This window comes from Emydura macquarii, unplaced genomic scaffold (assembly GCF_026122565.2).
Source record: "Emydura macquarii macquarii isolate MOO-44397 ecotype Brisbane River unplaced genomic scaffold, CSIRO-AGI_Emac_v2 contig_629, whole genome shotgun sequence".
Lineage (NCBI taxonomy): Eukaryota > Metazoa > Chordata > Testudines > Chelidae > Emydura > Emydura macquarii.
In genome coordinates, this window is record NW_027130766.1 from 7871963 (window position 1) to 7889472 (window position 17510).

A 17510-nucleotide genomic window follows, 5' to 3' on the forward strand; every position below is an offset into this window, starting at 1 on the left:
TTGCGGGGGGGCGGGTCTGGGGAGGGGGCGGCCGGCGCGGGAGCTGCCGGGACTGGCTCACATCTGGGAGTGATCTGGGACATTCCTGCAGGCTGAGCGCATGCAGCCGTGCAGCGCCTGGCGGCTCCCCGCACAGTGCGGGGGGGGGGGGGCTCACCTAGACAATAGGGACCCCCCCCGCTGTGTCTCCCTGGCCCCCTGTCTGGGAGCCAGCCCACATGCCCCGGTGTGGGGGGTGCTGGCGGCTGGGGGGCCCCCGGGAGTTCCCTGTTTCACTCCTGGGGGTTGCGGCTCCGCAGTGCCCTGCTGCCACTGATTCAGGCTCCATCCCCCTCCCGCTCACCCCCATGGGGAAACTGAGGCATGGAGAGCAGGGTGCCCATAGTTAAGCAGCGAGTCAGGAATAGAACCCAGGTGTCCGGGTGCCTCCCTCCCCCCCCCAGCCTTGTCCAGGTGAGGCCCAGCGCAGGTGCGTGCTGCACAACCGGGGCCACCCTCCACGTGGCCTCCCACACTTGTCCCACTGGCCATTTCCTAGCTCTGCGCCCCAGGGAGTCGCAGCCCCCAGGAGCTCCCGGCGCTGGGCTGATGAGGACGGAGGGAGACAGGGCACAGCAGGGGCACTAATGCACACGTGTGTGCACAGGTGTGAGCGCACACACCTGTGCACGTTTGCATGCGGGCATGTGTGAGGAGGCACACGCAGACCCACACATGGGCAGTTTGGTTCTGGGGTCTGACAGCGGCATCTTCATCTCAGCTGAGTTAAGTCGCCTGCCCCACATCGCCACTAAATCCCGTGTCCCAGGGGGTTCTCTGCGGGGGAGCAAGGCCTAGCAGTTAGAGCAGGGCACTGGGTTCCGTTCCAGCCCCGTCCTCAACTTGGCCTGTGACCGCCCCGCTCTGTGCCTCAGTTTACCCCCGTGGGGCTGATGTCTCTGAGACACGCTGGGGCTGGGGGTCCTGGGGCAGCGCCGGCGGCTGTTGCTGGGTGTGTGCGATGAAGTATCCTCATGAATGAATGGTCGGACTTGAGTGCCAATTGCAATGAATCGGGGCGGGGAGGGAGACTTAGCTGTGAGCAGGAAGCTGGGGGTCTGGATAAATTGCTGGGGGGGGGAGCAAAGAGAGGCATGGGGCAGGATCCGGCTCCCTCCACCCGGCCCCTCGGGCAGGTTCAAAGGTTCCAGGAGGTTTCATTTGTAGGAAAAACTAAATCCGTTCCTGGGAGGGTGGGGGCGGGGGGTTTCGGGAGAGGGGGCAGCGCTGAAGGGACTGAGTTCCATGAGCCCCCTGGCGAGGTCGTTCCCTGGGGGTCCAGACAGGGGCGGGCGGGTGGGCTGGAGGGGGCCGGGGGCGGTGGGATGCAAACCACCAGAGGTTGCTCTTCCCCAGGGCTGAGCACATCAGGGCAGGCAGGGAGCTGGCCCTGGGAACTGGGGCCAATGGTAGGTTGGGGGGTGCAGAGCCAGGACCCCGGGGCTCGATTGCGCCTGGCAGGGCTGGACGCTGGAAGGCTGGCCCTGCAGCCGTCACCCCCACGAGGGGGGCTCGGGAGCGGCTGGGGGGTCAGGCCCTGGCTCCTGGCTTGTCTGAGCAGCAGGGCGGGTGCCGGTGCGGAGCGTTGCCCAGCGTGGGCAGCGACGTTCTGGCACATCCCCAAGTTGTGGGGCCTGGCGGCAGCCTAGACAATGGGCTTTTCACGACCCGGGCTGGGGTGAGGGGGTCGCTTGCCAGCCAGTGAAATGCAGCCACCTCTGGGGTGGAAGGTGGCGGCTGCGCGCTGGCTGAGGGCAGAGCGTGGGGAAAGCAGCAGAACCGGCTGGGGGAGTCCCGGGAGGGGAGTGAGCTGAACCAGGGCCAACGCCCTGAGTGCTGTGCACTGCTCTGGGAGCTGCCGTGGTGTCGCGCGGCTGGGACCTTGCCTTTATGCCTCCCCTGATGCTGGCTCACGCTCCAGCGGCCCGGCCCGGCCCCCCAGCACTGTGCTGCCAGGGCAGCCTGATTCCCCAGCCCGCTCCGGGCGGGGCTCTGAGCTGGAGGGGCTGCAGACCCCCGGGAAGGCCCAGACCCAGGCAGGGGCTCCTTCCCGCCTCTGCCCCCATGTGGGCCGAACTAGAGGGGCAGCTTCACTCCTGACCCCCGGCGTTGGGGGAGCTCCCAGCAGAGACAGCAGCCCCCAAGTCAGATCCCTCGCCAGACGCTAACCCCGAAGAGCAGCAGGGCGGCCCCTCCTCTGGTCACTGTGTGGCGGGGCTGGACCCGGGGCCCATCCGTACGACAAAATCCAAAGGCCGTGGGTCCCGGCTCATGTCATGCCACCAGCGCCCCGGCCGGCCCCTGAGCTGGCATGGGGCTCTGCCAGGTCCGGGGGCAGGAGCACAGGGGGGGCGCGGCCGGCCTGGATTTTGCATCTCGCTGGGCTCCGGGCTTGCCGCGATCCTGGGTCGCCGGCTGCACGCAGTGAGCGAGCCCTGGCAGCCCCCGCAGGCCGGCCTGCCCGTGCGACGCGAGTCCTGCGGCACGGCGGCGGGATCGGGGCCGTGAGCTGTAACCGGACGCGGCGCTTGGCAGTGGCGCCGGATCCGTCCACTGGCCTCACGCTGGGCGTTCGGGCCCCGGCTCGGAAAATCCCAGCCTGGGGGTGGGACAGAGCGTGTCCCAAGTGTCTGTCTGTCTGTCTGTCTGTCCGCCCCCGCACGCTCCAGCTCCCTGGCTCTCCAGTGTGAATCCAGCTGTCGGATTTTTGCTTGGATTTATCCCCCCCCCCGCCCCATCTGTGCTGCCCAGACTTTGCCCCCAGCTAGGGCCGGCCAGCCCCGGGCGGGGGTGGGGAAGGCATGGGGGGGGGCTGGTGCAGGGGTGGGTGCTGGCACAGGGGGGGCTGCGGTTGCGCGTGAGGGGAAACTGAGGCAGGGGGAAGGACTGGCCCGTGGGGGTCCCTCCCCCCCGCGCGAGTCGGGGGCAGAGCCGTGGGTAGACCCCAGGCATCCCGGCTCCCTGCCCCTCCCCCCCTCTAACCACCTGGCCCCGCCGCCCGCTCCCCCCCCCCCCACCCGGGCGGTGCCCCTGTCCCTTTAAGAGCTCCCCCCTCCCGCCCGGCGCTTCAAAGGGCTGCCGGGGACTCGCCGCCCCGCCCCCCGCGCGCCATTGGCTGGCGGGCGCAGGGAGGGGGCGTGGCTCCGCCATCTCTCCCTCCCCTCCCCCGCCCCGTGTAAAGTTTCCCCGAGCACATGACCGGCCATGGCCGCCGCCGCCGAGCGCTGAGCGCGCGACGGGCCCCGCGCGACCGACCCGCCCGGCCACCGTCCCTCGCGCCGCGCGCCCCCCTACCCCGCAGGTAACGCAGCGCCCGGCGCGGCCCCGCGCGCAGCCTCCCGGGGCGGGGGAGGAGGGAGCGCGCGCGCGCGGGAGGGGCGCGTGCGGTGGAGGGGGGGGGGTTCTTCCCCCCTCCCGGCAGCGCCCGTTGCAAGCTCCGCCCCTCCCCCCTCGGTAGCTTGGCTCCCCCCCCCCGCTCCCTTGCCCGGTGCCCCCCCCCCCGCGGCGGTTGCAGCTCGGGGACGACGGGGGGCGCTGGTTTGGGGGTGTCCCGGGGCGAGCGCAAGGCGGGGGGGGGCTTGGCCTCTACTCCCCCCCCCCCCCCCCCCGCGCCGTGTCCCGGCCCAACTGTTGCCGCGAGCGGCTCCAGGGCGGGCGCATTCCCAGCTGTCAGCGGGCCCGCCCCGCGGGGGAGGGGAACAGCCCCGGGCAGATCCCGGCCAGGGACCCCCCCCCGGTATCCTCCCCCCGGGCCCGGCTTCCTGCTCGGCTGCGCTGCCCGCGGGGGAGAAACTTGCTCCGCGGGCCCCCGTCTGTGCCAGGCCGGTGTGTGCCCCGGGCAGCGCGTGTGCAAGGCCGGTGTGTGCCAGGTTGGTGTGTGCCCGGGGCCAGGGCAGTGTGTGTGCAAGGCCGGTTTGTGCCAGGCCGGTGTGTGCCCAGGGCAGTGCGTGTGCAAGGACGGTGTGTGCCCCGGGCCAGGGCAGTGCGTGTGCCAGGCAGCGCATGTGCCCGGCCGGCGTGTGCCAGGCAGCGCGTGTGCAAGGCCGGCGTGTGCCCAGGGCCAGGGCAGCGCGTGTGCAAGGCCGGTGTGTGCCCAGAGTAGCGCGTGTGCAAGGCCGGTGTGTGCCAGGTTGGTGTGTGCCCCGGGCCAGGGCAGCGCGTGTGCAAGGCCAGCGTGTGCCAAGCAGCGCGTGTGCCCGACTGGTTTGTGCCAGCCGGTGTGTGCCCAGGGCCAGGGCAGCGCGTGTGCAAGGCCGGCGTGTGCCCAGGGCCAGGGCAGTGAGTGTGCCAGGCAGCGCGTGTGCAAGGCCGGCGTGTGCCCAGGGCCAGGGCAGCGCGTGTGCAAGGCCGGTGTGTGCCCAGAGCAGCGCGTGTGCAAGGCCAGCGTGTGCCAAGCAGCGCGTGTGCCCGGCCGGCGTGTGCCCGGCCGGCGTGTGCCCGGGGCCAGGGCAGCGCGTGTGCCCGGCCGACGTGTGCCCGGGGCCAGGGCAGCGCGTGTGCCCGGTGGCGCTAGACACCTTTGCAGAGAACGTCCTCCCCCAGCTTTCGTTGCATGGCCCCGTCCTGTCCGGGGAGCCGGCCAGCGCGCGCTGCCTTTGCTTTCTGCTGCCCCCGTAGCTGGGGTCTTGGGGCGGCGCGGGGCAGTTCCTGGGCTGGCTTTCCCAGGGCTGCCCGGCTGGGCGCGGATGGAGCCGCAGGGCCACCTGCTTTGGAAGGGTCGGAGACGACACAGGTTCTTTAAATGGCTCGAAGCTGCTTCCCAGCGGTGCTGCCCGCTCGCTGCCAGGCCGGGACCGCCCGGTGTCCTGCAGACAGGTCCGCGGCCTGGACTCTCGGCCGCGGCTGGAGAAGGAAGAGCCATCAGGGAGGGAGAGACCCGGGGCAGCAAGTCCAGCCCTGGGCTCGCCTGGCACCGAGGCATAGGTGGCTGGGAAGCGAGCGCGTGTGGGGCAGGGTAACAGGGACTGGCCAGGCTGTTGGTGTGGGTCTGAGCTCGGGGCGGTGTGGAGATCTCTGCGGGCCCCGCGGGCTGGGATCGGGCACGCCCCGCTGGGACGCCGCCCTTGGCTGAGCCGGTACCGTGAGCTCGTTGTGCGGCAGGGTTCGGCTCTGCAGTGCCAGGCGCGGATGGTGCCCTCGGAGCAGCGCCGCGAGCCTGCAGTGAGATTCCCCCCGGCAGTGACGCGAGCCCGCAGTGAGATTCCCCCGGGCAGCGCCGCGAGCCTGCAGTGAGATTCCCCCCGGCAGCGCCGCGAGCCTGCAGTGAGATTCCCCCCGGCAGCGCCGCGAGCCTGCAGTGAGATTCCCCCGGCAGCGCCGCGAGCCTGCAGTGAGATTCCCCCTGGCAGCGCCGCGAGCCTGCAGTGAGATTCCCCCCGGCAGCGCCGCGAGCCTGCAGTGAGATTCCCCCTGGCAGTGACGTGAGCCTGCAGTGAGATTCCCCCTGGCAGCGCCGCGAGCCTGCAGTGAGATTCCCCCCGGCAGCGCCGCGAGCCCGCAGTGAGATTCCCCTGGCAGCGCCGCGAGCCTGCAGTGAGATTCCCCCCGGCAGCGCCACGAGCCCGCAGTGAGATTCCCCCTGGCAGCGCCGCGAGCCTGCAGTGAGATTCCCCCCGGCAGCGCCGCGAGCCTGCAGTGAGATTCCCCCCGGCAGCGCCGCGAGCCTGCAGTGAGATTCCCCCCGGCAGCGCCGCGAGCCTGCAGTGAGATTCCCCCCGGCAGTGACGTGAGCCCGCCGCATGTCCGCTCTCTCCGTGCCTGCCAAGTGGAGGTTGTGGGGGGTGCGATGCCCACACCGTGCTGCTGTAGCGTGGAGCGTCGTGCTCCTGGCATTTCCTGGCACTGCTCGGTGCTTGCCCGGCACTACCCGCCGAGGAGGAAGTGATCTCTCTTCAGACCACAATCCGCTGGCGCAGCTGCAGATGGGGGGCTCCTGCCCCACACCCTCCGTTCGGTCCCATCCTCAGGGAGCGTCAGTCTCGGCGGGGAGGGGTGTTTGTGTCACTCTATGAGCCGCCGCAGATCAGTTCCTGTCGGTAAAAGCCGGGAGCCCAGCCCTGTGCTCCGGCCTGCGGGTGAGCGGGGAGCCCTGGTGTGTCACGCTGCTGAGAACAGCCGGTCTGCCCCAGCAGCAGCTGCGCTCGAGGTGTGAGCGTGGCGTAACCGTACGGTGCAACGTGTCTCCGCCCCGTGCCCGGCTGCTCTCGCGTGGTCAGTGTTGGTGTGAAGGGGCCGCCTGGGTTTCCATGGCCAGAGCAAAGGCTGCACTGCGAGCCTGTGACTTGCAGAAAACCCCAGCGTGGCCCTGCCCGGCACGTGGCTGTGGCGCCGACTCCCTGGCCCGCAGGAACAGTGGAGCTGAGTGGGCATCCCCCAGGTGACATCTCCGTACCCCTTCCTTGGGTGCAGGTCTCCAACAAGCCCCTGTACTATCTCCACTATGCTGATGAGGAAACTGAGGCACGGGGGAGGGAGCAAATTCCCTTAAGTTCCGCAGTGCTGGGGCCAGAACCCAGGAGTCCTGGCCATTAGCCCATCGTCCTTTTCACAGAGTCCTTGGTTTGCAGGTGTGCTGGCCCCCTCATTAGAACCAGCGGGGGGGGCCCCCCCCGACTCCACAGGAGCCTGGGGGGTATTCACTGAACTGTCGGTATGAGGGAGCCGAGCGCCCCATCCGCCTGGCCCCTCTGCTCTTTCCTTGACCCCTGGATGCCCATGTGCCGGTGACTCTTGGCTCGTGTGTGCAGCATGTGGCATGATGGGCTCATCCATGGCATTGCCGCCCCCCCGGACAATAAGCCGTGCCTCTGCCCCGCCTCGGGACGGGCCCGGCGCTCCTGGCCAGAGAGGACGGGGTTGTCGGACTCTTTCTTGCCGCCGTGCTGCGCAGCGAAGCGGTTCATGCGGGCGGCAGCGTTGTCGGTAGGTCGATGGGCCTCGGAGCGATTGGCGCGGGCTCTCTGCAGACTCAAGCAAGTGTTAATCCCCTGGCACCGGCTGCTCCGTGTTCTGTCCGTCCGTCGTCTGGCCCTGGCTCCCCCCAGCCGCTGCCGGGGAGGGGATGTGACTTGGATGCCCTGCCTGGGAGGGAGGCTGGGCTGACGGCTGTCCAGCCGGTTTCCTCTCTGCGCAAGCGCCATGTCCGTGTGTGCTGCTGGCGCCGTGCCCCGTGCCAGGAGTGGCTGCGCTCTGAGCGGGGGTGGGTGTCACCCGGGTGTGGGCAGAGTACCCCGGTTTCCCAGCCCTGGGTTCTGTGCCAGCTGAGCCTGGGGCCGGGCGGCGGTGGCGAGGGTGGGCGTGGCTGGAAACGCTCGGCTCTGATGAAAGGTGACGTCAGGCCCGGCTAGTCTCAGCTGCTTTCCCGGGTGCATTGCGCGATTCTGACCTTCGGCCCCATTTTGCCACTTGGGGATTTAACTCGCCCAGGGCAGGGGTCACCTAACCCGCCCTGCCTGGCCTTCCAGCCATGGCCCCTGGGCTCCCGCCCCCGCCTGCTAGACGTTACCTAGTGTCCATAGCACCGTGGGGCAGAGAGCCCAGGAGTCCCAGCCCCCTGCTCTAACCATTAGACCTCACTTCTGCACGGCGGGGCGTAGCTGAGCTGACCTGCCCTGCCCCGCCCTGGTGCTGCTGCATGAGCCCAGTGCTCTGTGCACGCCTGGGGGCGCATGTGCGGAAGCTGATCTGCTCTGGCGCCCGTCCTGGCGTGGGGCTGCCCAGCCGGTGCCGGTCCCGACACTGCAAAAACGTGTGTGGAGTCACAGGGCCTGGGCTGCGGCCACGCTCCGGGCAGGGGCCTCTGTCCTCGGGAAGGTGCTGCGGGGAACCAGCCGGGCCGCTCCTGTCAGCCTAGTCCCTTCCCCGGCACGCGCCCGTCCCAGCTCTCCATGGGCAGCCGCCGGCACTGAGGGGTCCCAGTGGTGGGTCGGGATTGAGGGGCATTGGCAGAGCTGGGTGTGGGGCCCAGGGCTGGGCTAGCAGCGGCTGTGGGTCGGGAGTAAGGGGCTTCTGCAGATGACGCTCTGGGCCAAACGCCCCCCTGCGCCGTGTGCGTCGGAGCCTGGGATGGCTCCGGCTGTGGGGTGATGCTGCCCGTGGGTCGGGCGCTCGGAACGCGGACCCTGCGGCTCGGGGCAGGATGGCGCGAAGGGCTCGCGGCTCTCGGGGCATGGCTGTGCACCGTGGAGCTGGGCTGGTCGTCCGTGTGTGCAGCTCTAGGCGCTGTCCGTCCGTCTGCATGGCGTGTGCGCGGCTGTAGGTCGGTCTGTCTGTCTGTCTGCGTGGGATGTGCGCGTTACAGGCTCTGGGGCTGTCCCTGAGTAACCGTAGCTAAGCCGGGGGCTCGGCCCCCCCCGATTAAGTCCAGCTTGTGCCCCGTGGCCCCACCAAGCAGGAAGTTTCGGCGTCTGCCCTGGGCGTCGGGATGCTGCTGACCTCGGCCCGGGCGGGGCCCAGCGGGCGCAGGGCTGCTCTCTGCTGGCTGGCTGGGGAATGGGGACTGGGGGGGGGGGGGCTGGTTTTGGGGGGCCGTGGCCTTGCTGCACCCGGCAGAGTTACCAGCCTCTGGCCGGCGCCGAGTCCTGCTGCCGCAGCGTGACCCGGCCGCAGCTTGGGTCAGGCCTGGCTCCGTTAATCCCTCGATCTGCTCTTGAGAGGATTTCCCGGGATGAGCCTGTTAAGCCTCATGATAAGGGGGGGGGGGGTCAGGGCCACGCCCAGTGACTCTGACCCCCCCCCCCCGGGGAACAGCTCGGAGCCCGTGCTTCGTGCTCCTCTGCCGCGTGCCCACGGGGGGGCCTGGGCCCCTTGGGTCGAGCTCCCTTCGCTGTGAACCTGGCCGTGCTGCGGAGGTGAGGGCCGCTCGGTGCAAGGGGCAGCGCCAGCTGCACTGGAGGATGAGTGGGGATGGCGAGCCCTGCCCTCAGGAGCCCTGCCCCACATCCCCTTGGCCTGGGGGGGTTGGGCCCTGGGACCTGCCTTCTCCCTCAGCGGGGCCAGACCCTCGGGCTCCAGCAGCAGAGAGTTCCACGGGTAACTGGGGCAGCGCCTGCCTGCCCCCGAGCCCTCTGGCGTGCCCTTCCATTTCCTCCCCCACCCTGTTCTCCAGTGCTGGGGAGCCTGGTCTGGGGCTTGGCCCCTCCTGGAGCCGAGGGGCCTGCGCTGGCGGAACCGTTGCCTGGCCGGGGAGTCGGGCATGGGGCGGCACCGGCCGGGGTCCCCGGCCCTGGAGCTGCGCGGGGCTGCCCTCCCCGGGCTGCTGGCGTCTCCGGAGCCCAGCTGGCTCGGCGCCACGCTATTTATAACCAGGAGGCGGCCTCGGTTGCTATGTCGTCCTTCCCTTCCCGCCTCCCCTGCTCCCTGGCAAACGGCTCGGGGGGCCCTGCCTCGTCCACGGCCCCCAGCCCCTTCCGGCCTGACAGCCAGCCCAGAGCACGGGCAGGTGGGGGCCAGGACTCCTGGGTTCTCTGCGGGCTCTGGGACAGGAGTGGGAACTAGTGGGCAGAGCAGCAGATTTCCACGTCCCTGCCCCGCCGTGTGCCTCAGTTTATCTGTAAAATGGAGCTAGCCGTGGCCGTCCGGCGGGTGGGGAGCGAGGTGGGTTTGCGGAGGCGCTGGGTGTTCCGGTGCCAGGCCCGTGCTGCGCCGGGCTGTGCCTGGGGACGCTCTGTGCCCCCTTGACCCCGTGCTGTGTCAGAAATCCTCGCTCGGCTGGTCGCCCCCTCCCTGACCCACGGCAGAACCCTGCGGGACTCTGTGCCCACACGGAGCAGGGGAGGGCCCGTCCCCAGGGCTGCCCTGGGATCCCTTCTGGCGCAATGCCAGGCTGGGGTTGCCAGGGGGCCGTGACCGATCCTGTGTCCGCCCCCCGTACCGGGCGGGCTCTATGGGGAGGCCGGGGCTGGGGGCCCTGGGCGCGGTGCCCCTGTTTTCAAGGAGCCAGGCGGGGGCTGTGAGGGCTGGAGTTGCCCTGGAGGAGGCGAGGCCGTCCCAGGAGAGGGGGTGAAGTAATGAAACCCCCCCACGGCCGCCTCGGGGTGTGAGCACGTTGTCAGTGACAAATGTGCTGATTAAAGAAAATGGGTTAATCTCTCCCGCGGCAGGAGGCGCTTAGCGCCGTGGGGGGGTCTGAAGTCACTTGGGGAGGGAGGGGGGATAAATAACCTGCTTTAACCCTTTGCTTGGAGCAGAGCTGGGGGTGGCACCAGGCCGGGGGCGGGGGAGCCTCGGGCTCTGCTGCAGGCCTGCTGGGTCACCTAGGGTGAGTCACTGAATCGCTCCCTGCCTCAGTTTCCCCCCAGTTGGGATGGGGAGCGTCCCCCCGCCTGGCGGGTTCGCTCTGGGCCAGGCACTCTCTGGATTCACGGCAGCGGCTGGGTTTCTTGCTCCGGTTCTGGTTTTCTGCCCCGGGGGTGTCAGTCTGCAGCCTTGGCTGGTGCCACCCAGCCAGCTGGCTCCCGTTTGCACCAGCGAGACCTGGGCTGGCTCCAGCCGGGGCGGGGAGTGCAGGGACTGCATCCAAATCCTGACACACACACACACACACACACACACACACACACACACACACACACACACACACACACACACACACACACACACACACACACACACACACACACACACACACACACACACACACACACACACACACACACACACGTGTGGCGGGAGACTGTGAGGCTCTGCCCTGCCCAACAGACACCCCCGCTTCCTGTAGGGCGGGCCTGGGGCAGGGCAGCTTGTCCGGGGGCTGTAGTGGGGCAGGCTTGCTGCCCCTGTCGCTGGCCCGGGGTCACTGCCGTGTCGGGCCCCAGGGCGCAATTCCGGGGACTCTCCCAACCCGGTCCGTCTTGCCTGCCCAGCGATGGGTTCCCTCTGCTGAGCCTGGTGGCCCCCGCCCCGCGTGACTTCGCTGGCCTCAGTCCCAGCTGCCTGGAGAGGCGACGCCTCCGCTGCCCCTCAAGCGTCTGGGGCGTCGTGCTGCGCGGGGGCAGCGAGGCCAGGGCGGCGAGTGGCTGGCAGAGCTGGGAACGGAACCCAGGAGTCCTGCGCCGCCCCACCCCCCACCCGGGCTGTGGGTCTCTGGTCCCAGCTGCGCTGACCAGCGGCGCTCGTCTCGGGCCAGGGCTGAGCCGAGCCACGCGAGCTAACCTCCCGCTGCCCCCTTGCCTGGCGTCCGTGGGGCAGCATGTCTAGGGCTGCCCTCCCCTGAGAGGCCTCCCCCAGACCCGGGGTGGCCGGTGCAGGGGTGGAGCCGGGTCTGGGGGCACCTGGCGTGTGGGGCGAGCGGGGCAGAGCGGGGCCTGTGTTATGCCCACAGGTGGGATGCGGAGCTGCCGTTGGCTCTTCTCCGGAGCCGGGTGCGAATGATGCTTTCCTCTCGGCTTTGGAGGTGTTCATATTAGTCATATTACGGTAATACCTGGAGTGGCCCTGCCCTAGAGATTCCCATCCTGCTGGGCAGAGGGGGACGGGGGCCCTGGTGCCATGTGCTGGCCTGGCCCCGAACCTCTGCACACCCACGGGCAGGGCCTCAGTTGGGGGGTCGGTAACTCTCCCATGTAAACAGCCAATTGGGAGTCTGGCCCCCCCGCCCCCCGCAGCTCTGCCGGTGCCCCTCACTCCCGACCCGCAGCCCCCGCTCTCCGTCTCCCAGCCCGGGGCCGGCAGCCAAGGCTGAGAGCTCTGCCATTCACTGCCCAGCTGGCTCCCGTTGGGCCCCAGCGGCTCCCCTTTCTGGGGCGGGCGGAGGGTTTAATCCGGGGGCGGAGGCGGCACCTGTCGCCAGAGAACGGGGCGTCTGGGCCGGCGGGCGCGGTCGGGGGGTGCGTTCCTGGCGGTAACCGGAGCCCGTGACAGGTGGAATTTCATTTTGCAGCTTAACCCGCAGCAGGCGGAGGTTGGGTCTGTGCTGGGGGGCAGGGAGGTGGGGCCAGCTGTCCCTGGTCCCTTGCCGGGCTGGCTCTGGGCCTGCTAGGGGTGCTGTCTCGAGCCCGTGGGGTAGGGGCGCAGCCCCCATGTGCCGGTCGCTGGAGGCTGATGCCCCGGGGCGCCTGGCGCAGGATTTAGCCCGTGTGTGTGTGTGTGTGGGTGCCCTGGGCGGGCGTTTGGGCAGGCGGGTCTGTCTGTCCTGCTGCCCCAGCTCTGCCAGCACCAGCTGTTTAATTGGGGGGGGGGGGGATCTGGGGGTCGTGGGCCATGACTCCCAGCAGCTTTTCCGGAGGGTGGGGCCGGACCCGCCTCCCCGGGTCTGCCTGGGATTTTACCAGCAGGTCTCGGGGAGGGACGTGGAGCCGGCTGCTCCCTGCCCTGGCAGTGCTGCGGGGTGGGGGGGGCTCTCCTGGGAGCCGGCCTCTGCTGCGGCAGCCGGCGGGTTGGAAGCTTTGGCTCTGGGCGCCCCCCCGGCGTGTGCAGGGCCGGGCGCTCCGTTGGCGTGACTCACCCCGTCGGATGTGCGAAAAGGGAGGGTGACTCAGAGCCTGGAGGCTGGTGGATGCTGGGCCCGGCACGGCTTCACTCGCGGCCCCCTGGCACCCCCAGCCCAGGGCCCGGGCTCAGGAGGCGCCAGCCCCGGGCACCGGATACGTCCCAGCGGCTGTGGTTTGCCCAAGTCGGCTGGTGCCCCTCGGTCCCGACCTGCAGCCCCTGCCGTCCCAGCCCCAGGTTCCCCTTTCCGCCTCCCGCTCTGCCCGTGCCCCTGGCGTGGGTGTGGGGCCCGTGCGTGTCAGCCTGGCACAGTCGCGTTGCTGAGAGCAGGGAGGAAACCGCAGGCTGGGACCGCACCTCAGATTGTTGGGGCACTGCCTGCTACCCCATCCCGGGGGGGGGGGGATGCCATGGCAACAGAGCCGTAAACATCTGGCCCTGGGGGTGTCGGGCTGGGCGCCTCCCTTCCCGGGACGGGGGCACCTCCCGCGGGCCACCTGCCTCGAGCCCCCCGGCTCTGCCCTGGGGGCTGCATGGAGCTCCCCCCGTTCCCTGCTGCGGGCTCTCCCTGCCCCTCCTAGCTGGGGGCCGGGCGGGCCGAGGCTCGGCCGCCCCGAAAGCTGGGCCGGGAGTCGAGAGCAGAGAAGGGGAAGCTGCGGTGAGGAGCCGCGGTCGCAGGCGTGACGGGAAGTGCGTGGTCGGGGCTGTGCCCGCCGCAGGAGAGCAGCCGGGGTTTGCAGCTGCCCGTCCTCGCGCTCGCCCTCTGCCGGCGTCTCCTGCCCGATGCCCCCACCCCAGGGCGTTGGCACCGCTTCCCGTCACATGGGGCTGCCTTCCTGGCGGGTGGCGCGTGCCCGCAGGGCGTGTGTTACATCCGGGGGGGGACGGGATGGTGCCATCTGCCAGCGCAGAGGACGGAGCCGTCCTACGTCTGCGCTGGGGGGGCGCCTGGGGACGGTGCGGGCAAAGCAGCGGTGCCGGCGGACGCGGCCGGGCGTTTCCCAGTGGTAACGGCGTGGCAGGGGGGTGCAGACCCGGCCCCTGGGATCGCCTGGTGCGGGGAGCAGCGCCCTGGGGCTCCTGGTCTCTGGCCGGGAGCCAGGACTCCTCGGTTCTGTTCCCGGCCCCCCTGTTTCTCCCCCCTTCTCGTACTCAGGGCAGCCCGGTGCCTGGGGGCCACTCGGCCAGTGGTGCGTGGGGTGGGCATGTCCTGCCACGCCACGGCTCCCTGTGCTGGCGTGTCCTGTGCCCCTCGCTGGCAGGAGCCCCTCCGTGTGGGGCAGAGGAAGGGGCTGCAGGGGGGCGCCCAGCTCTGGAGCACGTATTTCACACCCCGTGTGTCCAGGGAGGGGAAAATCCCCATCGGCTGCCCATGGGTGCCAGCCTTTGCATTGAGGAACCACCGGCTTGTCCGGTCTCACCCCTGCTCCCCCCCCGCGCTGTCCCCTGCTTCCCAGCCTGGCAGACGCTCCCTGGGCCCTGGCTCCCAGCCCCGAAGCTCTGGGGGGTGGGCAGGGAGCGCCGGGATCCGCGGTGGCCCCTCTTGGTCCCTGTGGGCACAGATCTCTTTGACTGCCCCAGCCCGTCTCCCGGGGCAGGTCCCTCGCCCGGAAGCAGAGTGGCAGGAAGCCGGGCACGCGGCTGTGGGGTGGGGGCGGTGCCCCTCAGCGTCAGGTGCCCTGGCGCCTCCCTGAGCCCGGCTCCCCAGCCCCTCATGAGTGGGGCCCATGGGGCCTGGCCTGGGCGAGTCCGTGGCCACCCCAGTCCGCCCCCGCCCGCGCCCGGGGGGTTTCTCAGGCCGGGGGCTTGGCCGTGGCTCCTGGCAAGCGGCTCCGTGTTCCAGGAAGCGTCGGGCCCCAGCCAGGCCCTGCCGCGGGACTGCAGGAAAAATCGCCCGCCCGCCCAGCCAGCTCCAGCAAGGGACAGGTTGGATCCCCCCCCCCCTCCCTGTCCCCACAGAACAGCTGGGAGTTCCCTTCCTCCGGCTCTGCCGAGGGAGCGTGGCCCAGTGGGCGCAGCAGGGAGCCGGGACTCTCTCAATAGCCCTCGGTCAGGGCGGCAGAGATCAGCACACGGGACTCGTCTGCAGCCGCTCCACCCTCGGCTGGGGGCGTTGGGGCAGAGCGTACGGGCGCCAGGGCGTGTGTGTGGGGCGGACGGCGGGGACCTGTGCATGTGGGGGGAGGAGGCACCCAGGCGGGAGGCACCGGGGGGGCTGTGGCAGGCCGGAGCCTGTGGGTCCCTGGCTGGCCGTGCAGTGGGCGTGCGCCTCGTTCAGTGCCTGGCGCGGTGCCCGGCAGCACTTGGCACGACCGGTATAAACAGTTCTCACCCCCCAGCCCGTGCTGCGCCGTCCGCGTGGTGCTGGGGCCTCTTGGAAACGGCAGCGGCAGAGTCCCCAGAGCCTGGGCAGGATGTGGCCGGGTCTCTGCCCGGAGCCGAGCGTCGCCACCCACCCGCTGCCCCGGAGCCCTGTGCTCGGCTGCGGGTCAGGACTGAGGGGCGCTGGGGGAGCCTGGGGCTGCGGGTCGGGGCCAGGGGTGCCCGAAGAGGGGCCCATGTGCTGCTCTCCTGCTGCACCCGGCGCTGTTGCCGGGCGTGGCACCATGTGACTGAGCTGTCTTCGCATCCACGTTGGCCGCAGGGAAACTGAGGCACGGAGAAGGGGGAGGGGTGGAGCTGGGACTGGAACCCGGGCGTCCAGTGCGTCACGCCGTGCCCGGGGACTGGCTTTGGCAGGCTCCTGAGCGTGCCCTGGCCCGGGTGTCAGCTCAGGGCTGGGCATCGGGTGCCTCTCTCTAACCCGCCTCTTTCTGTCTCTGCTTCCCTTGCAGGTGCCGCGCTGACGCGGGCCAAGAACCACCGAGCACCTGCTGCCGACCCTGCCCGCTGCTGCCCAGGACTTGCCTGCTGCGCAGAGCCCCGGGGAAGGGGCGGGGAGGCTGCCCCGGGCGCCCTGTGGCCGGAGCCAGGGCCCCGGTGGGCGCCGGCCGGGAGCCACAGCAGCGCCACATCCCTGGGGAGACAGCGAGACCCCAGGCCCCGGGGCGGCCCCATGGCGCTGCCCGTCGCGCTGTGAGGAGCCCCAGCCTCCCACCTGAGACTCCCCCAGGAGTGTGCACCCGCCACGCCAGAGGGACCCCACGCCATGACCAGCAATAGCAGCTCCTGCCCCACGCCGGGGGGCGGGCACCTCAATGGGTACCCGGTTCCCCACTACGCCTTCTTCTTCCCGCACATGATCGGGGGGCTCTCGCCGCCAGGGGCGCTGGCGGGCATGCAGCACCAGCTGCCCGTGAGTGGATACAGCACCCCCTCGCCAGCCAGTGAGTACCGTGCCCGGGTTGTGTCCCCTGCCCTGCCTGCGTGTTGATGCCTGTTCGCCCCGGGACAGCGCAGTGTGATCTGACTGGGAGCAGGGGGGCTGGGAGCCAGGACTGCTGGGCCTGACTGGCTCTGCTGGACACATGCCGTACATCTAGGGTGTGTTCCTGCCCCTCTGTGCCTCAGTTTCCCCGTCTGCAGGGGGTGCTGGTTTGTGCAGTGCAGCGATCTGCGGGAGACTGTGCTGAAGGCCGGCGGGGGGGGGTCTCAGGAGTGGGGGAGCCTCTGTTCTGGGAGGGAGGTGCTGGGTCGCTCTGCCCCCTTGTCCTGCCCCCTTTGGGGGAGGGGAAATCGCTGTCCAGCACCAGGAAGCGCTGCCCTGGGTTGGGGACACGCCTATTTATAGCCTGCCCCCCTCCCTGGGCGGCTCCAGGCCCCTCCTGTCCTGGCACATGCTGCCCTCCTGTCTGGGGGGGGGGGCGCGAGTGGGGCGTCGTGCTGGAGCCAGCCAGCCAGAGGGAGGTGCTGCTGAGCCAGGGAGACACCCCCCCAGCTTCCCTCTTCCTTGCTCCCTTCCAGCGCTCAGAGGGTTAACAGGACCATGCAGCCCTCCTCTCCCTGTGATGTCAGGTCCCTGTCAGCCAATCGGGGCTTAGAGCAGCCAAGCTTGGGCCTTGGGACACCAGCTGCTGATTGGCTGGGCTGTGTTTGGGGCATGGCCCCCCCCCCCCCCCCCCAACCCTCCTGGGATTGCTGCGGGGGAGGGGGGCGAGGGGCCCGGGGCACTGTACCATGTTGGTGCCGCTGAGCCGAGCTGGGCAGCCAGTGCCCGCGGGGGGGGGGGGGCAGGGGGGGTTTATAAATAGCCTGTGCAGCAGGAAATGCAGGTTTCAAAGGATAAACAAACCTGCCGCTGCCAGGACCAGCCCCCCCCCCCCCCCCCGTCCCGGGCTGCGAGCCAGGACTGCTGGGTTCTCTGCCTGGCTTGGGAAGCAGAGTGGGGTCTAGTGGCTGGAGTGCGGGGGCAGGGCCTGGGAGCCCGGACTCCTGGGTTCTATTTCCAGCTCTCCAGCTAACTTGCTGCATGACTGTGGTGCCTCGGTTTCCCCAGTTGAGGCTGGTGTTGGTGGAAGGCCCAGGCTGGGGGGCTCGGTGCTGAGCAGGGCTACGGCAGATGGGTGTGTCGTCGTGTCGTGTGTCGTCCCCCCCCCCCCCATAGGAGTCTGGCAGGTCCCTTGCCACGCTTAGCCCTGTGGTCCAGGGGATCCCCGTCCGTGCAGCCCCAGTGGGTCAGGCTCTCGCAGCCCGTCCCTGGGTGCCAGGAGCTGGGGGTCCCAGCGGGGCCGGTTCTTGGTGCCCGATGCTCCCTGGCCGGGCTGGATCCCCAGCTTGTGTGTGACATGACGGGGAGTGTCCGGTGCCAGCCGTGGGGCCCTGGAGCCGGCCAGCTACCTCTCCCCATCCATGGCCACCCCCAGGCCGAGAGCGGGGTCCGGGGGCCAGGGCCGGCGCAGCCCCGAGTGACAGCTGGGCCCCCAGGAGACTGCCTGCCTGCATGGACACCGGTGGGAGGGGAAACTGAGGCCCAGATATGCGCAGTGGAGCCGGGACTAGGCCCTGGGTGTCTGGAGTCTGGCTGGGCCTTCTCCGATGGCGGGTGCAGCATGGCGGGGGGCAGAGCGCGGTGCCGAGCTGTGCCAGCCCTGGCTGGGCGGTGGGCG

General features: G+C 70.2%; 1 protein-coding gene across 3 annotated transcripts in view; it reads left to right on the plus strand.

Annotated features, from left to right (window-relative positions):
- RARA (retinoic acid receptor alpha) overlaps positions 1–17510 on the plus strand; it is a 60039-nt gene that overhangs the window by 10903 nt on the left and 31626 nt on the right. For 2 of the 3 annotated variants that reach the window (XM_067541259.1, XM_067541263.1), the window contains exons 1-2: positions 3245–3340; positions 15300–15791. In XM_067541259.1, the coding sequence (XP_067397360.1) occupies positions 15614–15791 (178 nt within the window). In that variant the 5' untranslated portion in view covers positions 3245–3340; positions 15300–15613. Of the gene's footprint in view, positions 1–3244; positions 3341–15299; positions 15792–17510 lie in introns of those variants that run through there. The other variant, XM_067541260.1, reaches the window with a different exon arrangement.